We start from the raw sequence: 24,674 nt of genomic DNA, 5'->3' as shown, positions 1-24,674 counted from the left end.
ACTTTTCGGAGTTATGGCAAATATCACTTGCTTTTACGGTGAAGGAAAACATCGTGAGAAAACCTGCATGATTGAGAGTTCTCCATAATGTTTAAGTGTGTGAAGACTGCCAATCCGTACATTGGCGCGTGAACAAACGACATTAAAGTCGCAGGAAGCCTCACTGGCGCAGTGGTTATCGCTGTGGTCTTATAGTATGAGGTTCCGGGTTCGATCCCGGCGGGGCATTAGAAAATAACATCGAAATCCCTGGTCTGGTCTGGTGGGAAGTATCGGTCGAGGCAAAGCCGTGCCGCCATACGATTTAGCGTTCCGGTACGATGCCGTGTAGAAACGAAAGGGGTATGGGTTTAACAAAAATTGAAACCCCTTTCAGGTTAGCCCACTTCCATCTTAGACTGCACCATCACTTACCACCAGGTAAGATTGCAGTCAAGGACTAATCTGTATTTGAATGAATAAAAAGCCGCTGGATTCAGGCGGCGCAGGATCTTGGCGTGTGGAAATCCCTACAAGAGACATTATATTCAGCAACTAGCTGATACCCGCGACTTCGTTCGCGTGGATGTAGGTTTTTTAAAATTCCCGTGGGAACTCTTTGATTTTCCGGGATAAACAGTAGCCTATGTGCTAATTCAGAATATAATCTATCTTCATTCTAAATTTCAGCCTAATCCGTCCTGTAGTTTTTGCGTGAAGGAGTAACAAACATACACACTCACACACACACACACACATATAAACTTTCTCCTTTATAATATTAGTGTGATGGACATCGATAGGTTGACTAAGAATAATGCCGTTGATATTTTTATTAGTGAGGGCCATTCTGCTACTGCCTGGGTAATAAATAAGTGAAGTATTTCTCAGAAGACAAACAGAACACCTTTGACAGATTTATAGAGCAAAAATAACCGATTCGCTGGCACCTCAGTTCTCACTCACGGATTCCCTGCCGCTGATGTCACTGCTTCTCCGTAAACGCACCTATTCCAACATAGATTATTTCTATTTTCGTAGATGCGACACTCCTTTACACTGCTCGTTTTTTATTTGTTTTAAAAAAGATTAAGCTTTGACACACGTTGTGGGACTTTCAGAGAAAGATTAATCTTAATTTTACCAGCATAGATTAGTTCTGTTTTTGCAGAGGCGACAGTTCTTTATATGTTTTAAAAGAGATGAAGTTTTACACACGTACCTAATTGAGAGCATAATACACAGTTTCAGAGATAGAATTTTTTTATTTTTGTAGATGTGGCCTTTATCTTTAAAAATGCTTGGTTTTTAAGCCACGGAAAAGGTTCTTAGAACCTTAAAGGATACTACGTTGTCTGTCTGTCAAGATCCGTTAAGGGAATCAAAACCTGTGGGGTACTTCCCCCGTTGACATAAAATCCTGAAAGGCTGTAGCACAAGTAAAGGGAAAATCCCATAATCGTGGATACAATTAAGCTATAAAACAACATTAAGTATACTCTGCTCTTAAAAGTCGTAGGCACTTTTTAAAGGTGGAAAAAATAGATATTTTTGCCCGACTGCAGCAAAGCCAAAAGGAAGGGTTATTATACCTACTGTAAATTATTACTATTCTATGACAAAAGTATCTATTTTCATTCACGCAGCGAAATGTCAAGAACGAAATAATTTTATATATCTCATATTAAAATCTATACTAGTATTAAATGCGAAAGTGTTTTGTTTGTTTGTCCTTCCTTCAGGCCCAAACTAAGCTACCGATCAGCTTCATTTTTGGCATAGAGATAGTTACAGACAGTGCTAACTGTCTGTAACTAACTGTAAGTCTCTGTGTTCTAAAAAGTAGTTAGCTAACTATGAGGGAACTGACCAACAGACATACATTCTCATAAATCATAACCCTCCCGTCCCGTTTTGGGTCAAGAGTAAAACGAAGCACGCTTAGCTGTTTTTGCGCAATCCATTATAATGAATGGAAGCCCTAGTACAATTTGTGTGACAAATCTCTCGGTCGGTGATAGCCTAGTGGTTAGGACTTCAGCTTCCTATACGAGAGGTCCAGGGTTAAATCCCGGTTACGCTGCAACTTTTTGGAGTTATGCGCGTTCTAAGCAATTAAATATCACTAGCTTTAATAGTGAAGGAAAACATAGTGAGGAAACCTGCATGACTGAGAGCTCTCCATAATGTCCTCAAAGACGTGTGAAGTCTGCCTTTCAGCGTTTGTCCAGTGTGATGGACTATGGACTATAACTCTTTCCATTCTGAAAGGAGACTCGTTGGCGATGATAGGTTGAAATGATGAGCTCTTTCTGTCAGTTTGTGCAACGATTTGTCGATGAAAAAGTCGCGAGAAATATTGTCGCACTGATTGTGCTTGGCCTGCTGTCGTGATAGATCATTCGTCAGAGAAAATTGCGTTTCATGAAGGAAATAAAGAAAGATATTAAAAAAAGAAAAACATTCCGTGTACGCACGAAAGTGATGAAAATCTATACCTACTTATTGTGAAATAGTAAATAAGAAATCTTTATTATCACGAAATACCTAATGGATTGTGTATTGTTACGAAACATTATTATAACACATATTTTATTTGTTTTAATATATTTATTTAATCGTGTAAATCACTCTAAAATATATCACTTTTTACTGATTCTATTGAATAAGTTTTGCGATAATGTGATTTCACTTGATAATAATAATCTAATATGAATAGAGGGACGTGTGGCTCTGTTGTGACAACGCATTTCAATCGATTATTACTAAGCTACGATGATCCAAGACAGTAACTGGATGGGTGACCGGCTTCGGAGGTCCGAATTTGGCCTTTTCGTGTTCTCCGTGTTACAGATTTCACACATTTGATGACCTCCCTGGCGCTGTGGTAAAGCGCTGTGGTCTTACTAGTAGGAGGTCCCGGGTTCGATTCCCGGCATGGGTTTAGAATTTTATAATTTCTAAATTTCTGGCCTGGTCTTTGGTCGTGGCTAGTTACCACTCTACTGGCAAAGCCGTGCCGCCAAGCGATTTAGCGTTCCGGTACGATGCCGTGTAGAAGCCACAGGGTTACGGGTTTAATGAAAACTGCCATACCCCTTCCAGGTTAGCCCGTTTCTATCTTAGACTGCATCATCACTTACCACCAGGTCAGATTGCAGTCAAGGGCTAACTTGTATCTGAATAGTAATAAAAATATCAGGCGAGATGCAGGGAGCAGCTGGATAGCGGCGGCGCAAGACCGTGGCGTGTAGAAGTTCCTACAAAAGACCTGTGTCCAACAGTGGAGGTCTATCAGTAGATGATGATGAGAACTTTGAACTCGAGACCTCAGGCAGTGGGCTCGAGCCTTAGATGTGGCTAAGCTAACGGTAATAAAGAACAAATAGCATGATACCCAGTTCCCACGGTCCTCGTGAGCGATTACTGACTTTGCGACCGATTGAAAGGCGATGGTCGTGAGATGGCGTGACAGTTCGTCTTATTGGCACTAACTCAAGAATAAATTATCTACTTAATAGCTAAAGGTAAGCCCGCACTACAAAAATTCACCGCGCGATTTTGTTCCACATAATTCTGGGACACAAAAAATTCTATGGAGCCGTATGCATCCGCCTTTCAATACAATTTTCATGTCATAGAGTTCTGTGGAAAAATATCGCGCGGTGAATTTTTGTAGTGCGGCCTTACCCTTATACTCGCGAATTCATCCGCGTGGATTTAAGCTTTTAAAAATACAGCGGGAACTCCTTGATTTTGCTTCATCCGCAAGGATTTAAGTTTTTAAAAATATAGTGGGAACTCCATGATTTTCTGGGATAAAAAGTAGTAGTTTGTCTTTAGGATAAAAGCTATATCTGTATCAAATAGATGACGCCGCGTGGATTCCTGGATTTGATTTTCCAGGACAAAAGTCTACGTCCATCCTACAGATGAGAGCTAAAACTCTACCCAACCCATAAAATCCCAACCCATAAAATCGGTTAAACGGATGGGCCACGAAGACATAGCAGACTGACAGACAGAACATTTTATAACATTAGTTAGTAGGTATGGATTAGCTGGGCGACTTTATCCGCATGGATTTAGGTTTTCGTTAATGCCGTGGGAACTCTTTGATTTTCTGAGATGAAAGTACCTATATGTTATGAAAATAAAGTATCTCTAGGTGGTCAATATCGGATCATCAGCTGAGCCTTGAAATGTAACAGACAGACAGACACTCGTATTTGTATCTAATATTAATATGGTAGTAAGGAGTTAACCCCCTCCTAGTCTTGTACTGAACTCATGATTGTTACGAAGAAAACCAGTACATTAAAACTGACTGAAAATAATTAAAAATTAAGATATCTCCATTACTCAACAGTAGGTATAAAACAATCACATACTCGAGTAATTATCTTATAATTGCAGTTTCGTTTACGAATTTCTTTCTTTACGCCTTTGACAGACGATCCAACTTGATTGGAGAAGATCGGAGTCTTACGTAATGGTCTCATAGATGCATTATGAAGTCTGACAATCCGCACTTGGCCAGTATGATGGACTATGGCCTAGTCTACACCCTTCTCATTCATAGAGGATACCCGTCGGTACTGAGTAATGGCTGGCTGTCAATGGGTTGATGATGACGATGATGATGACATTCCTTTTTATCATGCATGCATGGAAGTGTACGCGGAACTTGGCTCTTGTATTGCCCCTACAGTTGGCTTACGTTAAAAATGTGGGGATGTGTCCGTACATAGCTATGTATTTTCCTACACCACGGAAAGAGATGAGTTTATGACTGACGAACCAATTTTACACCGACGTCATGCCTCACTTCATGTCAACAAATAAACTAATCACTCACCAAAGTTAAGTTCAATTCAGTTCAATTTACTTTATTGCAAAATTATATCTTACGGCATGCAATAAAACAATAATAGGTACAATACAATCCTAATGTATTAACAAAAATTAATACTAGTCATTTGCAATACCTTCTCACAAATATACAAATTCGGTTAGAGTTTGACGTCAACTGCAACCAACCAACTTGGTTGGGTTGCCAACCAAGTTGGTCCGTCTGTTACCAGCATCGCGAGCCGACCAGTTTCAGCCACTTAGCCTCATTCCCGAATAATTTCATATGCGTTAACTTTTACATTATTTAACATTTTATGAATGAGGTAAATGTATTCGAACACTTTCATTTCGTATGTGAATATTTTTTCAGATATAATATGTATACTTATTGTTTTATTTAATACTTATTTTAGATAAATAGACGACCTCCCTGGTGTAGTGGTAAGCGCTCTAGTTTTATTAGTGGGAGGTCTCAGGTTCGATTCCCGACAGGGGTTTGGAATTTTATAACTTCTAAATCTCTGGTCTGGTCTGGTAGGCTTCGGCCGTGGCTAGTTACCACCCTACCGGCAAAGCCGCGCCATCAAGCGATTTAGTGTTCCGGTGTGATGCCGTGTAGAAACCAAAGGGGTAAGTATGGGTTTAATGAAAATTGCCATACCCCTTCCAGGTGAGCTCGCTTCTATCTTAGACTGCATCATCACTTACCACCAGGTGAAATTGCAGTCAAGAGCTAACTTTTATAAGAATAAAAAAGACTAAAATGTACTAATTAAGGCATGTTATCTTCCGTAAATAAGCAATTAAAACGCATAACCAGCTAATGGTTCATTTGCAAATATAATGAAGTTATTATAACATCAGTTTAGGTGGTTTTCCAACGGACGAGTTCACCTTGGTGTTACTGAGAACTGAGAAGCATGCGGTAATCTGCAGTGACATCATAAGAGCTTGTAGGAACTTGAATCTTGATACAAATCTATGTTTCTGTCATAAATATTGTAGAATGCAAGGACAATCTGCATGATATTATGTTTCCATTAAGTAAGAACTAAGAATCCATTCTCTCTTTGCGTCGAAATCCTTATTGTTGCGGGTCTTGAACCTTTACATTAATCGCATTTTGTTTGGGGGGAGACTTCGGCCATGGCGAGATACCACCCTACCGGCAAAGCCGTGCCGCCAAGGGATTTTGCGTTCCAGTACGATGCCGTGTAGAAACCAAAGAGGGGTATGGGTTTAATGAAAACATTTCCATACCCCTCCGTACATCTATCTATGTTTAACGGGCCGTTAATGTGGCCAGGGCGTCATAGGTTTCACAGACATTATCAGATATTAGTGATAATAACCGGGACCGACAGCTTATAATATGCTCTCTGAGGCTCGGAGGAAAGAAAAGGCCATATTCAGACCTTCAAAGCCGGTCACCCATCCAGTTACCGACTTCGGTCAACGTTGCTTAGCGATTTTCCCCAAAAAAACTGCCTCAATTAAAAAAATCAGATAGGTTCTTAAACTGTAAAGATAGATACGAGACATTGCTTTCTCGCAAAGTAAAATACCTTCCCTAACCGCAAGATTTTACCTTTTAAGGATTTAGGGGTTGCTTATCTCATAAACTACGGAACCCTTCTGTTACATTAATCGTTAGCTAAGCTGTGGGGTAGATCTCAGACGCTGATATAAAATGACCTTTAAGCCCAACGCAATAGAATCCAGAATGACATTTGGCATTTTTATGTGTCTGGGGTGACAGATAGTTTCCTGTTGTATTTTGAACCTTGTGTTAACAGTAGTAGGGTTGAAAATGAAGAAGTAATCGTCTTTCCAAAGACACTTTAGTGTAGTAGACATTAATTTTATTGCCCACTATTTGTTATTGTCAATGTTGTTTTTGAGGTACTTTTGTTTATTTAGCATTAATTACAAATTAAGATACAATCTTGTAAAGTAATGCTTTATTGCTGAGGTTATTGTGCAATACGTGACTGCAGTTAGGGTTCTATGTGTCAAAGGAAAAACCATTTTTTTGAGTTGCGTACCTGAAGGGTGCCGACGGGAACCGTATCACATGAACCGTAATATACGTAGACTTTAATAGCCCGTTCACACAGGCTGCGTAGACGTAGCGCACACCATTGCGTTATAATGAATGGAACTGTATGAAACATGGTACCTATACCGCTTGCGAAGCGTAGACGTATGCGTAACCCGGTGTGTTAGGGCTTTACTCGCGTCATTACGCACGTGTTACGTGTACCTACGCAATTGGTGTGAATCGGCCTCAAAAGTGCAGCATTGTATCTTGTATGATGGTAGCTAAAAAAGTTGTCACTTCAAAATCTGGAACTAATTGTAAGTATCTACCTGCGTCCTAAGGTCTCCCGATGAGTTTAGGGACACAATTAAAGAAGACGTATTCAAAGAATAGAATAGAAGTTAACATTGAATATACCTGCTACGGGCGACAGCTTCCGCATCACGCACCATCGCGACTTCCACTGAAACAAACAAAAATAACATTTAAGAATACAACCTTACCAAATAAAGCATAATTATAGACAAATTAGCAGCTAACTAAACCATCTGATATGAAGCCGGCTTCGAAATCGTAAAGGATAGGAATATCGGTCAGTAGTTAGGTATACTCAGTCAAAGTCAAACTCAAATATTATAATTTATTCAAAGTAGGTATTATTGTTCACTTCTTGATCGTTAATTTTAGGATTTGTTAAGTTTTGGAGTAGTGATAGTTATTATTTTACGCAAAAACTAAAGCTACGTGGGTTCCAAACGTGCCCAGGTCTGAGAAGATCCCACAATAAACTCACGAGTCCAAAACAAACATTAGCGTGCCGTGCGTTATTCTAGTTCCTGTAGGAATTCGCTCTAAATTAGCCTAATTATTGAAGCCGAGGAGAACTCAATATTTTATTATTCTTTCTGTATTACTTTGTGATTAATCTGTGGGAATTCGTTACATAATGCATTAACTAACTGACATGATGTCATTGGGAAGGCAACCGTTCTCAAAGGACAAATCGTGCAGTGTAGCGGCCGCATTACAAATTACTATACTGTGCATTGCAATGCGCATTGTGATCACGATCATTGATAAATATACCTGAATCCCACGCAGATCTGGACAAAGAAATATCTACTTAATCTTGTTGTCTTTTTGTAAAAATTCATTGAATGCGGATGACAAGCATCCTTCTACAGCTAATCTCTCTCTCTTACACACACACACACTAGCTCACGCACGCACGCATGCACGAACTTACGCACGCACACAAGCATATATCGTCTGTTTGTAGCCTGATAGAGATAGCCTGTATTCTGCAAAGGACAATGCGGGCGGGCGGGCGGACGGACGGACGGACGGACTGAAGGGCGGACGGAAGGCCGGACGGACGGACGGACAGACAGACAGACAGAAAGACCCTAAAAACAAAGAGTAGATATTAAAAATAAAATCATCGTAAACGAAGTTGAGAGCATCATCTACTTAGAACAGACATAGCTTGCATCCTAAAGGCTGAAATAGGCTACTCTTTATCCCGTAAAATCAAAGAGTTCCCATGGTGAATTAAAACCCTAAATCCATGCGGACAAAGTCCTATGTACCTACCTTGGTAGGAAATTATCATTATAATTGCATTACCTAGTAAATATGTTTGTTTATTTATAAACTAATAGTGCATTAGCTAATATCAATTAAGAGAATGCGGTAATAATCACAACTCTTAAGTATGAATAGTTCAACTATAAATAATTCATCATATCTTATTTTTCCGCATTATCTTTGTTAGTACTGTTTCCCACATGGCAACCGCATGAAGTATGCTCCACTGAGTCAGTTGCGTGAAGGTTGCATTCCTGTTCTCTTTGATATGTTCCGGCAGCGCTTTGTAAAGACAACTAGACATTGTGGCTAGACTCTATCAACATAGAGAAGTTAATATAATGCTTTCTCTGTTGCGTAATCCCATACAAACGACAAAGATAACAAGTGTAAATTAAAAATTTATACCTAGCACCCCCGACGATCCAAAGTATTTGAGTTTTCCAAAACATCATTTTCAAATAAATAATTATGTATTTAGGCAACGTCCATCTTGACAGCTTGACATTTGTCTATTGACATAATATTATGAACCTAACGGTTATCTAACCTTCTTTTCTACAAGAAAACTAGAAAAGAGCTGATAACTCTTAAACGACTGAACTAATTTTTTTAGATTATAGCTAAGAAGTAAGAACACTCTCGATCAAGCCACCTTTCAAACAAAAAAAACTAAATTAAAATCGGTTCATTCGTTTAGGCGCTACGATGCCACAGACAGATACACAGATACACAGACACACAGATACACACGTCAAACTTATAACACCCCTCTTTTTGGGTCGGGGGTTAAAAAGTCGGTGAGGGTTAACCGTTTTGAGTGACCAACATGTTTCTCGTACTAACTTCCGTACGGAAAACATAGGCTCGTTTGTGATTGGTTGGTCATTCAAAATGGTTAACGCCCACTGACTTTTTGTCTTTGTCATTTGTATGGGATTACAAAACAGAAAGAGCCTTATATTAACTTCTCTCCGTGGATAGAGTGTATAGGGATATTTCCTATGACAAAAAGACAGTAATTACATGTAGACTTGTCATTTTAGTATAAAGATTGTATAGAACAGAATTAGTCGCAATGGGGCTAATTCTGTTGCACAACTTTTAGGCTGAGATTTATAGAGCGCACTTTGACTTTGCTCAGACTTAAGACACTGTTAAAACGAGACAGCGTTATACCACCTGCCATAAATCTATCTCGTTTTAACTGAAACTTAAGTCTACGCTAGGTCTAAGTGCACTCTATAGATTTGAGCCTAAACTTAATTGACAGGTGTAAAATAAAACCCACTATAGTAGTAGCGTAACATTAGGGCGGTAAGACGGGTGAAATGCCAGGGGGCCCGACCGGAGGGGGCCCTGGACACGTGATAACATAAAAGGATCTTAAAAGTTATTTTGTCAAAATTTTGTATAAAATGGCCAAATCGGCCATGTCCTGGCCTGGCTTAGATTTTAAAAACCTAAATCCACACGGACGAAGTTGGTAGCAAAAAAATAAAAATTGGTCAAGCGCAAGTAGAACTCGAATACAAAGGGTTCCGTACCAACAACACCATACAAGAAATAATATTTTTAATTTTTTTTTAAATTTCATGCCAGCTTTTTTGATTTTTTTTTAATCTGTGAAAATTTTACTGATACACAAGGGGACGGACGGGCGGACAGAAGAAGCCTTAGTAATAGGGTAAGTAGTTGGAGTACGGAACCCTAAAAATAGAATGATGCAAGAACAAACCGCGAGCGACGATTGACCGAGTCACCCTACCGCAGCGCGATACTTGCGCGACTGATCGCCGCCATCTTGTCAGTCGCCCCACAGTTGCTAGTGTGAACGCACGTCAGTTTAAACGGAAAATTTTACAAAAACAAAACAGTATAACTATCTGCATATGTACATTAGAGCTAAAGGAGGAAAATTAGACGATTCGATTCGATTCAATTGCACGCGACGCAATTTGGCATTTAAACAAGAAAGAACGGTTAATTATAGGTATGTATTATTTATACTTGGTTTGATTTCGATTCACATTCACAAGTACGAGTAGATAGATATACGACGATCGCACGATTGCCGTAGACCGAGTGAACCGATCACTTCGCACCGTTTTTGTAATGTATAACCCTGCCCTAGGACTTCGTCTGTGTTGGTGTTAGCTGGTGGGTGTGCTCTGCCTTTTTGGAGTGTTTTTTATGTTAAAACTGACTGGAAGGCGCTCTAAGGGGGTGCCGTGCGTGTGTCGGCGGGCGCCGGCACAGACGGGGTCCATACTTGTATAGTTTAACTAACTTGTTACAAATAACTACAAACTTGACATTGGCTAATCTTTGTAAAGCCAGACGAGAGAGAAAAAAACCCTGCCCTACCCTACCCTTTTGTAACTAGTACCCTAGTATAAGATTTTACTTCTAACCAACGTTGATTACTATTTGAGAGCTAAAACACTTTAGCGTTTATTTAAAATGACCCTTAACGGCCTTGTTTTATTGATCAGTTTGTACAAATATTTACAGCCAGCGCTCCAAGTGGAAACCCTTCGAAATTAAAATCAATGGTACTGAATTTTTGACTTTAAATCAAGAAACTTTAGGTCCATTTTACTTTGACGTTATTTTGTTTCGACTCTCGAATACTATTGAAATTGGTGAGAAGTAAAATCTTATACTAAACCAAGCAAACTGATCTCGCGCCGGTCGTGTTGTATTTCCGTTCCATCGGGCTGTGAGAGTGAGGGAATAGAAAGTACTGTTATGTTTGCGCACACACTTGTGCCCTATTATATTATTATTATACCTGATTGTGTTTTTGTTAAAGGGTGATAATAATGGCTTCTGCTTATCCCAAAATCCCGTCAAGGGACGTAGATAAACTAATCATTGCTGTGAAGGATCGCCCGCCGTTGTACAGTAGGACTGAACGGTACGCGCCACAACACAGGCAAAAGAAGAGCGCACTGTGGCGGGAGGTGTGCCGGGAGCTAAATACGGACTTCGACAACTTGCCGGGGACGGAAAAACTTGAATACGGTATATTTTTTTATCATCTCACCAGCTTGAAAGGCTTTTTTGTCGATCGAAAAGTCCATTTTAACCGCTAGTGTGGAAAAATCATTTGAAATTCGAACGTGACGAACTATGGTCTATGGATGGCGTAGGCACTAACTTTTTCTCTCTATTAAAAATATCACACAATAAAACGTTCAGAAACGCGATACGTCTCTACAGTTTTTCTTATTAGGGACCCGTCAGAACACATTATTTTTATTTTGAATACCATTTTTTTAGCGTTCCGGTACTAGGTATGCCGTGTAGAAACCAAAGGGGTAAAGGTTTAATAAAAACTGCCAGACCCCTTCCATCTTAGACTGAATCATCACTTACCACCAGGTGAGATTGCAGTCAAGGGCTTACTTGTATCTGAATATAAAAAACTACTTAATGAATTAAACATAATACAACTTTGCAGTCTTGCATAACAAATAACTATTATTCTTCTACAAGTTAGTCCTTGATTGCGATCTCATTGATTAAAATTCATCTGCTGTTGGGATGTTTCTTTTTTTTAAATTATAATATAGCTGATTAATATAGACTAGCGCTTGGCTGCAATCAGACTCGCTAACAAGCGATGACGCAGCCTAAGATGGAGCGCGCTTGCCTAGAAGTTGCCTATTCACTCTTGACTTGAAGGTATCCACATTATAGGTGGAAGGGAAAACTGATGCCGGAAGGGCGTTCGTTTCGAAGGTATAAAGAATCCCACATACATACCCAGACAGGCGTGAAAAATACAACCCCATCTTCGGTAAAATAAAACTTCAAAATCCATCTGGACTTTGCAATTCAAACTTTAGGTTACAATACAACTTGTAGACAAGTAAAAAGTGACTACAAAATGTTTTAAAATTTCAGAACGCGAAGTTTACAAGCGCTGGCGAGGTCTGAGGACTTGCTTCAGTCGGGAACTGTCTTTGCAGAGGAGGGAGAAACTCAGTGCAAAGGTCAAAAGGAGAAAGAGATACGAGTACTTTGAAGCACTCAATTTTTTGATGCCAGGTATATCCCTACACTTATAAACCTGCCCGGCTAGCATGGGCAGTAGATAAAAATTATATCCCCCGATTATATCCACCGATGTCATAGAAATCAGTGAATATAATCGGGGATATAATTTTTATCTACTGCCCATGCTAGCCTGGTCGCAGTCTATCTTTTTATTTTTTGAGAAAATCTAGTGGTGAAAGTTTCATCTGATTCTTTATTCAGATGAAACTCATTCGACCATCGTTCGAAAATGTGTAAGTAGTTAGTTCGATTATACAAAATGACATCCTTCATCCGCGTAGATTTAGCTTGTTTAAAAGTCCCGTGGGAACTCTCTAAAAATTTCCGGAATATAAAAGTAGCCTACGTTAGGTACTCTCCAGGTTCTTAACTATAGCCGTGAAAAAAAATTGTAAAATAAAAAATTCGGACGGACGAACGCACGGACGGACGGATAGACAGACAGACAGACAGACGGACAGACAGACAACAAGTGTAAATTAAAAATTTATAACACCCCCGACAAGTGAAGGTTACAGTAACTAGAAAACACCGAAAAGACCTGATAACTTTCAAACGGCTGAACCGATTTTCTTGGACTATTCCGCGCCTACGATCCAAAGTATCTGAGTTTTCCAAAACATCATTTTTAAATAAATAATTATGTATCTAGGCAATGTCCATCTTGACAGCTTGACATTTGTCAATTGACATAATATTATGAACCTAACGGTTATGTAACCTTCTTTTCTACAAGAAAACTAGAAAAGAGCTGATAACTCTTAAACGGCTGCACCAATTTTTTTGGATTATAGCTAAGAACACTCTCGATCAAGCCACCTTTCAAACAAAAAAAACTAAATTAAAATCGGTTCATTCGTTTAGGCGCTACGATGCCACAGACAGATACACAGATACACAGATACACACGTTAAACTTATAACACCCCTCTTTTTGGGTCGGGGGTTAAAAAAGTGATCCTATAAGGGTTCTGTTTTTCCTTTTGAGGTACAGAGCCCTAAAAAACACACCAATCCGTTGCTATGTCGCAACGTGATTGATTAAAGGACAAAATAAACACACTCTTAACTTTTGCTAGTGATAAAAAAAATTGAATCATTATTATTGTTTTATTTGTAGAATATGAAAATGATTTAGAAGAAGAGACAATGCACATACTTAATTTCGAAAGTGACGACGAAACAGCAGAGGTTGCCGAATTCGACGAACCTAAAAGCGACGAAATAACTTTTCAAGAGATAAAATCCGAGACCGAAATAGAGAATTATTCCGAAACGGATATATTTATGGACTCAGATCCTGTCCAAATTGAACCTAAAAGAGAGCGAGATATGTTAGATCTCACTAGAAGGGAGAAAATAGAAGAGAGAGACAGCGACAAACTATTTATTATGTCTCTCGTACCAAGCTTTAGAAGAATAAATCCTAAAAAGAAGTTGGCTGCGAAAATAGAGTTGATGAAAGTGTTGCAAAGATTTCAAGACGATTAATTAGTATGTAGTAATAAAAGACATTTTGGAAGTGTAGTTGAAAGTATTATTACTAACTACTGCGCGAACTGTGCGAGTGTTTTGACCGCCAAAAGTGTCGCTGGACGAGTTTTTTTCTTTGATAGATTTCCGCGCTGCAAGAAACTAGTGGTGAGAGAGTTCTCACAAACAGTTTTTATTAGGAGAAGCTCTTTTATAACAATTTTCAGCCCGGAAAATCAAAACCTATCTGTCCGTCCGTATAAATAACTATATTTGTACCGAATTTGTTTAAAATCGATTAAACGGTCGAGTCTTTAAAATCCCGTTTAAACTCTTTGATTTTCTCTCTTGGATATTTATCATTTTGATAAATATCCCTCCCGGGATGCAAGCTTATCTCTGTGCCAAACGTGAAAATCGGTAGAACAAATGGGCCGTGAAAAGTTAGGAGACAGACAGACACACTTTCGCATTTATAATGTTATATAGTATGGATAACACAACCCATTCGATTTAGTGTCTTGATAAATACTCCGATAAAAGTTAAAGTCAGCATTAGAAGTCGTACTTGGAATCTTTTTAACCCCCGACCCAAAAAGAGGGGTGTTATAAGTTTGACGTATCTGTGTATCTGTGTATCTGTGTGTCTGTGTATCTGTGTATCTGTGTATCTGTGTATCTGTGTATCTGTGTATCTGTATGTGGCATCGTAGCGCCTAAACGAATGAACCGATTTTAATTTAGTTTTTTTTGTTTGAAAGGTGGCTTGATCGAGAGTGTTCTTAGCTATAATCTAAAAAAATTGGTTCAGCCGTTTAAGAGTTATCAGCTCTTTTCTAGTTTTCTTGTAGAAAAGAAGGTTAGATAACCGTTAGGTTCTTAATATTATGTCAATAGACAAATGTCAAGCTGTCAAGATGGACGTTGCCTAAATACATAATTATTTATTTGAAAATGATGTTTTGGAAAACTCAAATACTTTGGATCGTCGGGGGTGTTATAAATTTTCAATTTACACTTGTTGTTTTATTGTATGAGATAAAACTCAAGAGCCCATCAAATACCTACCAAGATTATGATTCTCTTTGTTATTTGTAGAATTATGATAGGGGATAAAATAACTAATGGCTGCTTCTTAACAGGGCTCTCTCCGTCACTCGTTTCATACAATCGTAGTTCCAATATCATTTGAATATTAAGCAACCAAAGTCCATGAAATTTTGCAGACATATTCTAGAAACTAATATCTGTGTCTGTGGTGTTCTAGATTTTTTTAAAAATATGTAGTTTTAAAATTACAGGGGCTCAAAGATTTGTATGTAAGTTTTTAAGACCGCGTAACTTTGAAACCGAATATTTTAACAGAAATCTGGAAAACCACAGACATAGATATTAGTTTCTAGAATATGTCTGCAAAATTTCATGGACTTTGTTTGCTTAATATTCAAATGAAATTGGAACTACGTTTGTATGAAGCGAGTGACGGAGAGATCCCTCTTAAGCAATAATATTTGATTGTTTGAGAAACATTTGAGAAATCACAAATATGTAAAATGATAAACTGTAGAGCTGACAAGAGCTCTTAAATTGATGATTCCAAGTACATAGATTTATGACCAAACGGATTGACCTATGACTTATAGATTCAAAATTACATGTAAATATCTATTTACATGATTTGAATAGAGATCATTTTGATTTGATGGACGTAAAATTAGGACCCCTTCAGGCCATACAATCTATACTTATATTGTAATAACAAGTGTAAATTAAAAATTTATAACACCCCGACAAGTTAAGGTTACAGTAACTAGAAAAGAGCTTTCAAACGGCTGAACCGATTTTCTTGGATTATAGCTAAAAACACTCTCGATCAAGCCACCTAAATTTAACCTGTCAAACTAAATTAAAATCGGTTCATTAGTTTAGGAGCTACGATGCCACAGACACATAAATACACAGATATATACGTCAAACTTATAACACCCCTCTTTGTGGGTCGGGGGTTAAAAAGGCAAAGTTTGTAAGTTTGTTTGTAGGAAGTGTAATCTCTGGAAGTAAAGGACCGATTTTGAAAATTCTGTCACCAGTAGAAAGCTACATTATTCCTGAGTGCCATCTAGGCTATGTCTTATGTTCAAAAAAATTTGAGATCCCTCGGAAAATTGTAATAAGCTACCCGTGCGAAGCTGGGGTGGGATCGGTATGAAATCGGAATGATTATGACGTAGATATGTCAAAGATGTCCAGTGAATAGCTTGGATTTGGATCAGACATCGGATTAATTAGGTTACCGATCCCGTTACCGACACGACAGTACCGAGTTCGTTCCGATTTTCTTATATTCATATTTTCACGGATTCGGATCGGATGAGTGCGTAAGCGCTCTTAACCATTTAAATAGTTTGCAGTCTCCAAGCGTAACTAATAAAATATTTATTTAAATTGCAAGATTCAGGCCAAGCAAATAAAATACCATTTCGCGAATAGCTGGCATAATTTGATCGTAATGCCGGCACCACACGCTGCCCGAAGTACGGTAAGTGAGTCGTAAACAGAGCGTGTAGATGGGAACTTTAATTCAGCTGTTGACTTTATTTACATACTGTAACTAGATAATGCTCGCGACTTAGTTCGCGTGGATTTCTTGTAAAAATTCCGAAGGAACTCTAATTTTCCAGGATTAACTCAATTTTAAAGTATTCGCATCCCCTTCTTACTAATGAAAAAGACAGACACGGTTTGACAGTTTTAAATTTAATTTAGTGCTGTCAAACCTCGTGACTTTAGCTGCCAAAGCCGAAATTCGGTCACATTAAAAAAATATTTTAATGACAATTGCTCGCTCAAACAGCTAGGCGAGTTAATTTCTGCGGCAGCCACCATCTGCGGCATTAGGCACTATGCCCGCTGCTTGCCCAGCATGTCAACAGTGTAGCTCGATCAGCGTGTGTAGCCGCCTTAAGAGGTATTTATATAAATTGCGCATCTTTGTGCCGTAGCCGTATTGTAGCCATATCCATCCTTTCTAATTCCAAGTGCAATCCGTTACAAAAGAGGCTTGGCATTTCGCGCGTTCCTGTACGATTCGATCTTGCTTTTACACCATACGATCAATAATATGATTAATTATTCTATTGTACACCGTCTTTAAACTAAAATGATAAGTCTAAATGTAATTGCTATCCTTTTCATAAAACTCCCTGCGCTATAAAGAGCTGATAACTTTCAAACGGCTGAACCGATTTTCTTGAATTATAGCTAAGAACACTCTCGATCAAGTCACCTTTCATACAAAAAAAAAACTAAATTAAAATTGGTTTATTAGTTTAGGAGCTACGATGCCACAGACAGATACACAGATACACACGTCAAACTTATAGCGCCCCTCTTTTTTGGTCGGGGGTTAAAAATAAGTACAATTACATTAAACACAACTTAACATTTTTAAGAAACTTTTTGATAGAGTTCTTAAAAATGTTTAATTATTAAAAAGGTACTTTACGAAATTTTGAAGGACTCTTGACTCTTGCATTTGACTTTTTAATTAGGAATTATAGAGAGAATTATTCAAAAGCTCTAATAAAAGTTTGTTTGAATAAAACGTCTTTCTATTTCTATTTCTACGTGGCTAAAAACTCGTTTACAAATAAAATAAAGTATCACATCGTATCGATGTCGTATCAATAATTTCGTGTCGTATCGCAGTTATCGTCTGGTGTAAAAACGGCTATTGTTTTGCCGTATTTGTTTTAGTATTGTAAATAGACTTGAACATTCACTGTTCAAAGAAAATCTAAATTTGCATTCGAGTGACAGGAAAAGTTGCCTTAACGTCTTAGTACTGAGGTAGGTACTATTTTATACGCCTCTGTTTTAGTGCCTGACTCATTAATTATTATAGTACTTACTAGCTGTTCTGCCATGGATTCGCACACAAAAACCTATTGTTTTCGGGCTAAAAACTATCTTAAGAGGGGTCTCTCCGTCACTCGCTCCATACAAACGTAGTTCCAATTTCATTTGAATATTAGCAACCAAAGTCCATGAAAAGCAGACATATTCTAGAAACTAATATCTATGCCTGTGGTTTTCCAGATTTCTGTTCAAATATTCGGTTTCAAAGTTACACCCTTCTTCTACACCAATCTTTGAGCCCCTGTAATTTTAAAACTACATATTTTTAGAAAAATCTAAAACACCACAGACACAGATATTAGTTTCTAGAATATGTCTGCGAAATTTAATGGACTTTGGTTGCTTAATATTCAAATCAAATTGGAACTACGATTGTATGGAGTCAGTGACGGAGAGAGCCATAAAGTATTGCCAAATTGCATACAAATCCATTCAGGTATCAGTGTGATGCACTCACAGACATACAGACAGACTATAAATATACTAGATAATTATAACTACTAACTGTACATATCCATATTTGAAGCCAAATAATCAAAAAATACGTGAAATGTATGGGAACGGTAAACTTGACCAAAACTAGCTGTGACCTGTGTATCTTTCGAATTAGCGCCAATTATTGCCACGGTGAAGCCCAATACGAGCTAATAATAATAGGGCTGTCACAGCCAACATTAAGTTATTTAGGTAAAACAAAAAAAACCGATGGCGGCTACGACTATTTTTTACAGCCTGTGTCACTCAGGATTCTAACGATACCCTACTATATATGTACTTCCAAATCTGTTCTGGCATTAATAAGTTATAGTGGAATAAAGAAACTCACATGCAATGCTATCAACTCTGATAAAATTACACTCCCTTTTTTGTACAGTCGTGTAAAAAATTACGAAACACTATAAAAGCAGTTTGCACGTGCCCAATTCTTCATATTTAATTACAGAAAGTAAAATCAAAATATTTGAAGGATTTATAAATTTTTATTACAGTGTTATATACCTATAGTGTTTTTAGATGTGTATTTAAAAATATTTTTCATCAACATCAAAAAAAAGAAGATATTTAGTAATATTTTAAGGAATAACAGAAATCAGTGACAAGTGACAACCCTAGGTTGAGCAAACATTGCTTATCTGAAAACGGCTGGTTAGCTGGTTACTCAATAGTTTCAAGGGCGATGGGCGTAGCGAATGCGATAATGCAATAGATTTTATTACGTTTTCAACTCCATTCGAATTTAACATTTCTATTGTTAGGGAAATATGGTCTTATCTACATCCCGCTAAGAAGGTTTACTGAACGAAATAGATGCATAGGTAATAGGTTCAAATCAGTTTCAAGATAAAGGCTGAACTGCCTCGTCTTCCTGCGGAGAGAATTTCCGAAAAATTTCTTTTTGTGGTGGTCTACGTTATAAAGAAAAAGTCAGTTAAATTTGAGTTGGACTCGCTCATGAAGAGTTCCATACTATCGTACAAGAAATAACACTTGATTTTATTCAATTTTTGCGGTGGCGATTTTGGTTTGGCAAGACGTCGGGCGAGTTTCCATCCTTATGTCGGCTACATTCCATCTACACGCACGAAACGTTTTATTTTATTTTTATTTTATTTTATTCGACTAACCTACAACTTTTATACATAAAATATTTACAAAAATATAGTTGTTTATAGCTAAAAAGATACATAGTATAAACGTTAATAAAAGGCTAGTACAAAAGATTTAAATACAATGATATTTTAAAAGGTTAGTAGGTAGTAAAGTGGGGTAAGATGCAATAGTTAATATCAATATTAAATTAACACGTTACATCGTTAAATCTCTTACAAACTAATTAACTCCCTTACGAAGGGAGGCAATGACGTTACGACGGAAGCAGGTCGTCATCATTCCTCATGCGCATGGCTTAGGTTTGGAATACTTTTCCGCGATCTGTGTTTCCTACCAATTACAATCCGATAGGCACCTTCTAGGTAAACGCGTCCCATCTTAGGCCACATCATCACTTTCCATCAGGTGTGATTGTGGTCAAGCGCTTGCCTATAGTGAATAAAAAAAAGGAAAAAAAAAGAAATTTTAAATAAGTATTTGATGTAATAGAGAAAATAATACACGTTACGCGAAAATTTTAATTCTTTACCTATTGCAGTTCACGGCTACTGCTCGCTGCAAGACGGACGGACGGTCCGACGGACGGACAGTAGAGGCTTCGTAATAGGTACCTACCCGTCGGCACCCATCAGTACTTATATATTTTTATTAACAAGCTTTAAGGATTTCCCAACGCTTTATATAACGTTAAATAATTTGAAACTCAAAGGTTCTATCTTTTATCCGTTAAGGACGTATTTGCACACTTGTATAGATTTTCGGTACGCTTTGTGGCTAAAATATACTAAGTAAATTGGAACTACAGATTGCTAAAAATAGATTGGTCCTTTATCTCCAGAGATCGAGTAATTTTTTGATAAAATCATTAATTTTGATACTATAAGAACGATTTTCCTTCACCTCTTCCACGCAGAATTAACGATTTAGGGTCAAGTTTAGGTACATTTTTCTCAGTTTACGTACGGATTTTATTCTTCTAATAAATATTTTCCGTTAGCACATAATGTGTACCTCAAAATGTGAGATTATTATATTAATAGTATTATAAAAATAAATAAAAACATCGTGTATAAATTTTTCACGTATTTTGCTTCAACCGCAAACCTTAATACAGTGCACTAAGGGTTATTTTGATATTGGGCAGGCAATGGTATGATTTCAAAATTATATCAGTCAGCGGCCAGCCGCCTTCGTGGGTGGTCTCTGCGTCGGTTGCTATAATTTTTTGATGTGGAAAAGATCGCTGTACGAACACAAAATAGTTCGACAAAACCCTAACTGATATTTATAGGTACTTATTCCGTGATTGTGCTGATATTTTGGCAAGGTAAGATAATAATGATAATATTATGTACCTATTATCACATTTTATCGTTAGCTGGATTTTTTTCTTGAGCATGATAGTGATCTGATAGTGAACTTCGAAGGCTGCGACAGGAACTTGAAGACTAGAAGAACTAGATGTGTCCAGTTTGGGCTCGTTTTCTTAGTCATGACGAGATCTTACCTCCGGATTTGTGGAGTGACCTGATGGTATACCTCGAAAGTCACTATTGGAACTCGGAGACGAATAGAGCTAGGTGTTTCGAGTTTGGGCTCATTTTCTTAGTCATGAAGAGATCTTACCTCCGGATTTGTGGAGTGACCTGATGGTATACCTCGGAAGTCACTATTGGAACTCGGAGACGAATAGAGCTAGGTGTTTCGAGTTTGGGCTCATTTTCTTAGTAATGATGAGATCTTACCTCCGGATTTGTGGAGTGACCTGATGGTATACCTCGGAAGTCACTATTGGAACTCGGAGACGAATAGAGCTAGGTGTTTCGAGTTTGGGCTCATTTTCTTAGTCATGATGAGATCTTACCTCCGGATTTGTGGAGTGACCTGATGGTGTACCTCGAAAGTCACTATTGGAACTCGGAGACGAATAGAGCTAGGTGTTTCGAGTTTGGGCTCATTTTCTTAGTCATGATGAGATCTTACCTCCGGATTTGTGGAGTGACCTGATGGTATACCTCGGAAGTCACTATTGGAACTCGGAGACGAATAGAGCTAGATGTTTCGAGTTTGGGCTCATTTTCTTAGTCATGATGAGATCTTACCTCCGGATTTGTGGAGTGACCTGATGAGCCCAAACTCGAAACACCTAGCTCTATTCGTCTCCGAGTTCCAATAGTGACTTCCGAGGTATACCATCAGGTCACTCCACAAATCCGGAGGTAAGATCTCATCATTACTAAGAAAATGAGCCCAAACTCGAAACACCTAGCTCTATTCGTCTCCGAGTTCCAATAGTGACTTCCGAGGTATACCATCAGGTCACTCCACAAATCCGGAGGTAAGATCTCATCATGACTAAGAAAATGAGCCCAAACTCGAAACACCTAGCTCTATTCGTCTCCGAGTTCCAATAGTGACTTTCGAGGTATACCATCAGGTCACTCCACAAATCCGGAGGTAAGATCTCATCATGACTAAGAAAATGAGCCCAAACTCGAAACACCTAGCTCTATTCGTCTCCGAGTTCCAATAGTGACTTCCGAGGTATACCATCAGGTCACTCCACAAATCCGGAGGTAAGATCTCATTATGACTAAGAAAATGAGCCCAAACTCGAAACACCTAGCTCTATTCGTCTCCGAGTTCCAATAGTGACTTCCGAGGTGTACCATCAGGTCACTCCACAAATCCGGAGGTAAGATCTCTTCATGACTAAGAAAATGAGCCCAAACTCGAAACACCTAGCTCTATTCGTCTCCGAGTTCCAATAGTGACTTTCGAGGTATACCATCAGGTCACTCCACAAATCCGGAGGTAACATCTCATCATGACTAAGAAAATGAGCCCAAACTCGAAACACCTAGCTCGATTCGTCTCCGAGTTCCAATAGTGACTTCCGAGGTATACCATCAGGTCACTCCACAAATCCGGAGGTAAGATCTCATCATGACTAAGAAAATGAGCCCAAACTCGAAACACCTAGCTCTATTCGTCTCCGAGTTCCAATAGTGACTTCCGAGGTATACCATCAGGTCACTCCACAAATCCGGAGGTAAGATCTCATCATGACTAAGAAAATGAGCCCAAACTCGAAACACCTAGCTCTATTCGTCTCTGAGTTCCAGTAGTAGGTTCCAAAGTATGCAATTTCATCAAGTCGGGAGGTAATGTAATGCTATCCTTCTCAGATTATTTTAGTCATAGTAGGAGCTCATAATTTCATAAGCATGGAAATGTTGTTCATTGCCAAGAAGTCATGGTGAAATATTTCATCATCAGACCCTTAGTCTGTAGGCACTGTTCTACTTACTGTATTATTGTCAAGATACATATTTAAAAAAAAAAACTGTTAAAAAAAAATAGATGACCAAATATAAAATAAAATAAAAATATAAAAGTATCAAAATCAAGTCGATTCACTCATTTTGACGCAGCTGTGTGCGTGTGGGCAGTGTACTTATGTAGTAGTGCAATTTTGATACCTATTCATTTTGCAAAGACGTCCTTAAGCTTTGAAATTAAAACCTTTGCCTTCGAAGAAAAATAAAACAAATCGAATCTAATGAAAGAATACCGTGCACCGGTTAAATGAAAATAGGGTTGGTAGTTTAGTTTTTAGTAGTTTAGTAGTCTAGTGAGTAGTGCTTATGATTGCAATCAGACCTGCTGGCAAGTGATGATGCAGCCTAAGATGAAACGCGCTTGCCTAGGAGATGCCTATTCACTCTTGACTTGAAAGGACACAGGCTCTCTTCCAAAATCAATGGAAGAGACCCATATTAAAAGTGGAGGGGAAAATTATTGTCGAAAAGGCGTTTCATATCCAAGCGGCTCGAATTTTGAACCTCTTTTGAAAAAAGTGACTGATGAGTCCTTTTGAAAAGAGTAGAAATAAGTAGAGATAGACAAGATGGAGTATATTGCTGGCTCTTTTAACTAGAATCACCTTTTCGAACCAACCAGTGATAGTATTGGAATAACAGCCACAAGAGAATAAATATTTTTGAGTTTTCAGAAATGTTATGTGCCAGGAATAAAATGAACAAAAGTAGGTATTGAACAGCATAACTTCGAATTCTGAATTTGAAATTGAATCTTGGTATAGAATTTTAAGTGTGTACATTCGCGTAACGCTTACGTGTTCAGATTGCGAGTGGGTACCTAGGTAGCATACCTACCTACCTAGTTCAAAGAAGTGAAGTTCCATGAATCGCTTTGTGTGTGGCCATATTATAAACTAGTAACACGTACATGCTTCGTATGGATTAAGTTATTGGGTAATACATAACATAGCGCCATATTTAGCAGAACATTGACCTATTGTCGTTCGCCATGTTTCAGTTGCTTACGAAAGTTGCCTATAGTATATTACAGACGCTACAGGATACTGCACCCTAAGCCGTGGGGATTGAGAACTGATGATGGTGAATTGATATTGTAGACCACAACTATGATACAACAACTTTGTCCTTAAATAAATCCATACTAATATTAAAAATGTCAAAGTGTGTCTGTCTGTCTGCTACCTTTTCACGGCCCGACAGTTAAACCGATTTTAATTTAAACCGATAAATTTGGTACATAGTTAGCTTATTTTATTTATAGGCTACTTTTTATCCGATTACTTATTTATAAAGAGTTCCCACGCGATCTTTAAAAATCTAAATCCACGCGGACGTTGTCGCGGGCATCCTCTATAATTCATAATTTCAATGATATAATATCATAAGTTGTATTACCTATCATATTGTATTTGCATAAATGCGTTTTACAGAGTATGTTCCTAGTACTTGGTATACTTAACAACAAAGTAGGTACTAAGCCTGAGGTCTAATGTACAGTCAGTTACAATCAAAAGGAAGCACAATGAATCATGTTAGTACAGATATCGATCAAAGTACTGGCTGTATCTATGACTAACTAGGCGCCCGGAATTAGGTATCCAAACACGCACTGTATCCGTGACATACATTATTGAATACTATTGTAACATCCAAACATGTTTCGTTGATTGATTATATTATTTACTAGATCAAGCCTTTGTTGAGCGTTGCCCGTAAGGATTTAGGTCTTTAAAAATCCCGTGAGAATATATTCCGGGATAAAAACTAGCTCGAATGCAAGCTATTAGCTACCTCTGTACGAAA

General features: G+C 38.1%; 2 protein-coding genes across 4 annotated transcripts in view; one reads left to right on the top strand and one right to left on the bottom strand.

Moving 5' to 3' along the window:
* LOC123873907 overlaps positions 1-24,674 on the bottom strand; it is a 161,458-nt gene that overhangs the window by 96,819 nt on the left and 39,965 nt on the right. For all 3 annotated transcript variants that reach the window (XR_006797796.1, XR_006797797.1, XM_045919003.1), the window contains exon 3: positions 7,292-7,337. Coding sequence is in view for 1 of the 3 variants with exons in the window: in XM_045919003.1 (XP_045774959.1) it covers positions 7,292-7,337 (46 nt within the window). In the remaining 2 variants the exon portion in view is untranslated. The remainder of the gene's footprint in view (positions 1-7,291; positions 7,338-24,674) is intronic.
* Positions 10,260-14,052, top strand: LOC123873912. Its single transcript, XM_045919011.1, has 4 exons — positions 10,260-10,454; positions 11,277-11,488; positions 12,374-12,517; positions 13,646-14,052. The coding sequence occupies exons 1-4, from the start codon at positions 10,354-10,356 to the stop codon at positions 14,014-14,016; spliced, it is 828 nt and encodes a 275-aa protein (XP_045774967.1). The 5' UTR covers positions 10,260-10,353; the 3' UTR covers positions 14,017-14,052.

The sequence above is a fragment of the Maniola jurtina genome, chromosome 17, assembly GCF_905333055.1.
Source record: "Maniola jurtina chromosome 17, ilManJurt1.1, whole genome shotgun sequence".
NCBI lineage: Eukaryota > Metazoa > Arthropoda > Insecta > Lepidoptera > Nymphalidae > Maniola > Maniola jurtina.
This window is presented reverse-complemented; position numbering and strand designations above follow the sequence as displayed.

What these genes read in the sequence shown, in the direction of transcription:
- LOC123873912 (XM_045919011.1), top strand. Translation starts at nt 10,354, where the DNA reads ATGTACATTAGAGCTAAAGGAGGAAAATTAGACGATTCGATTCGATTC. An exon ending in GAAAGAACGGTTAATTATAG is followed by an intron (nt 10,455 to 11,276) that starts GTATGTATTATT and finishes TTTTTGTTAAAG; the next exon opens with GGTGATAATAATGGCTTCTG. An exon ending in ACTCAATTTTTTGATGCCAG is followed by an intron (nt 12,518 to 13,645) that starts GTATATCCCTAC and finishes TTTTATTTGTAG; the next exon opens with AATATGAAAATGATTTAGAA.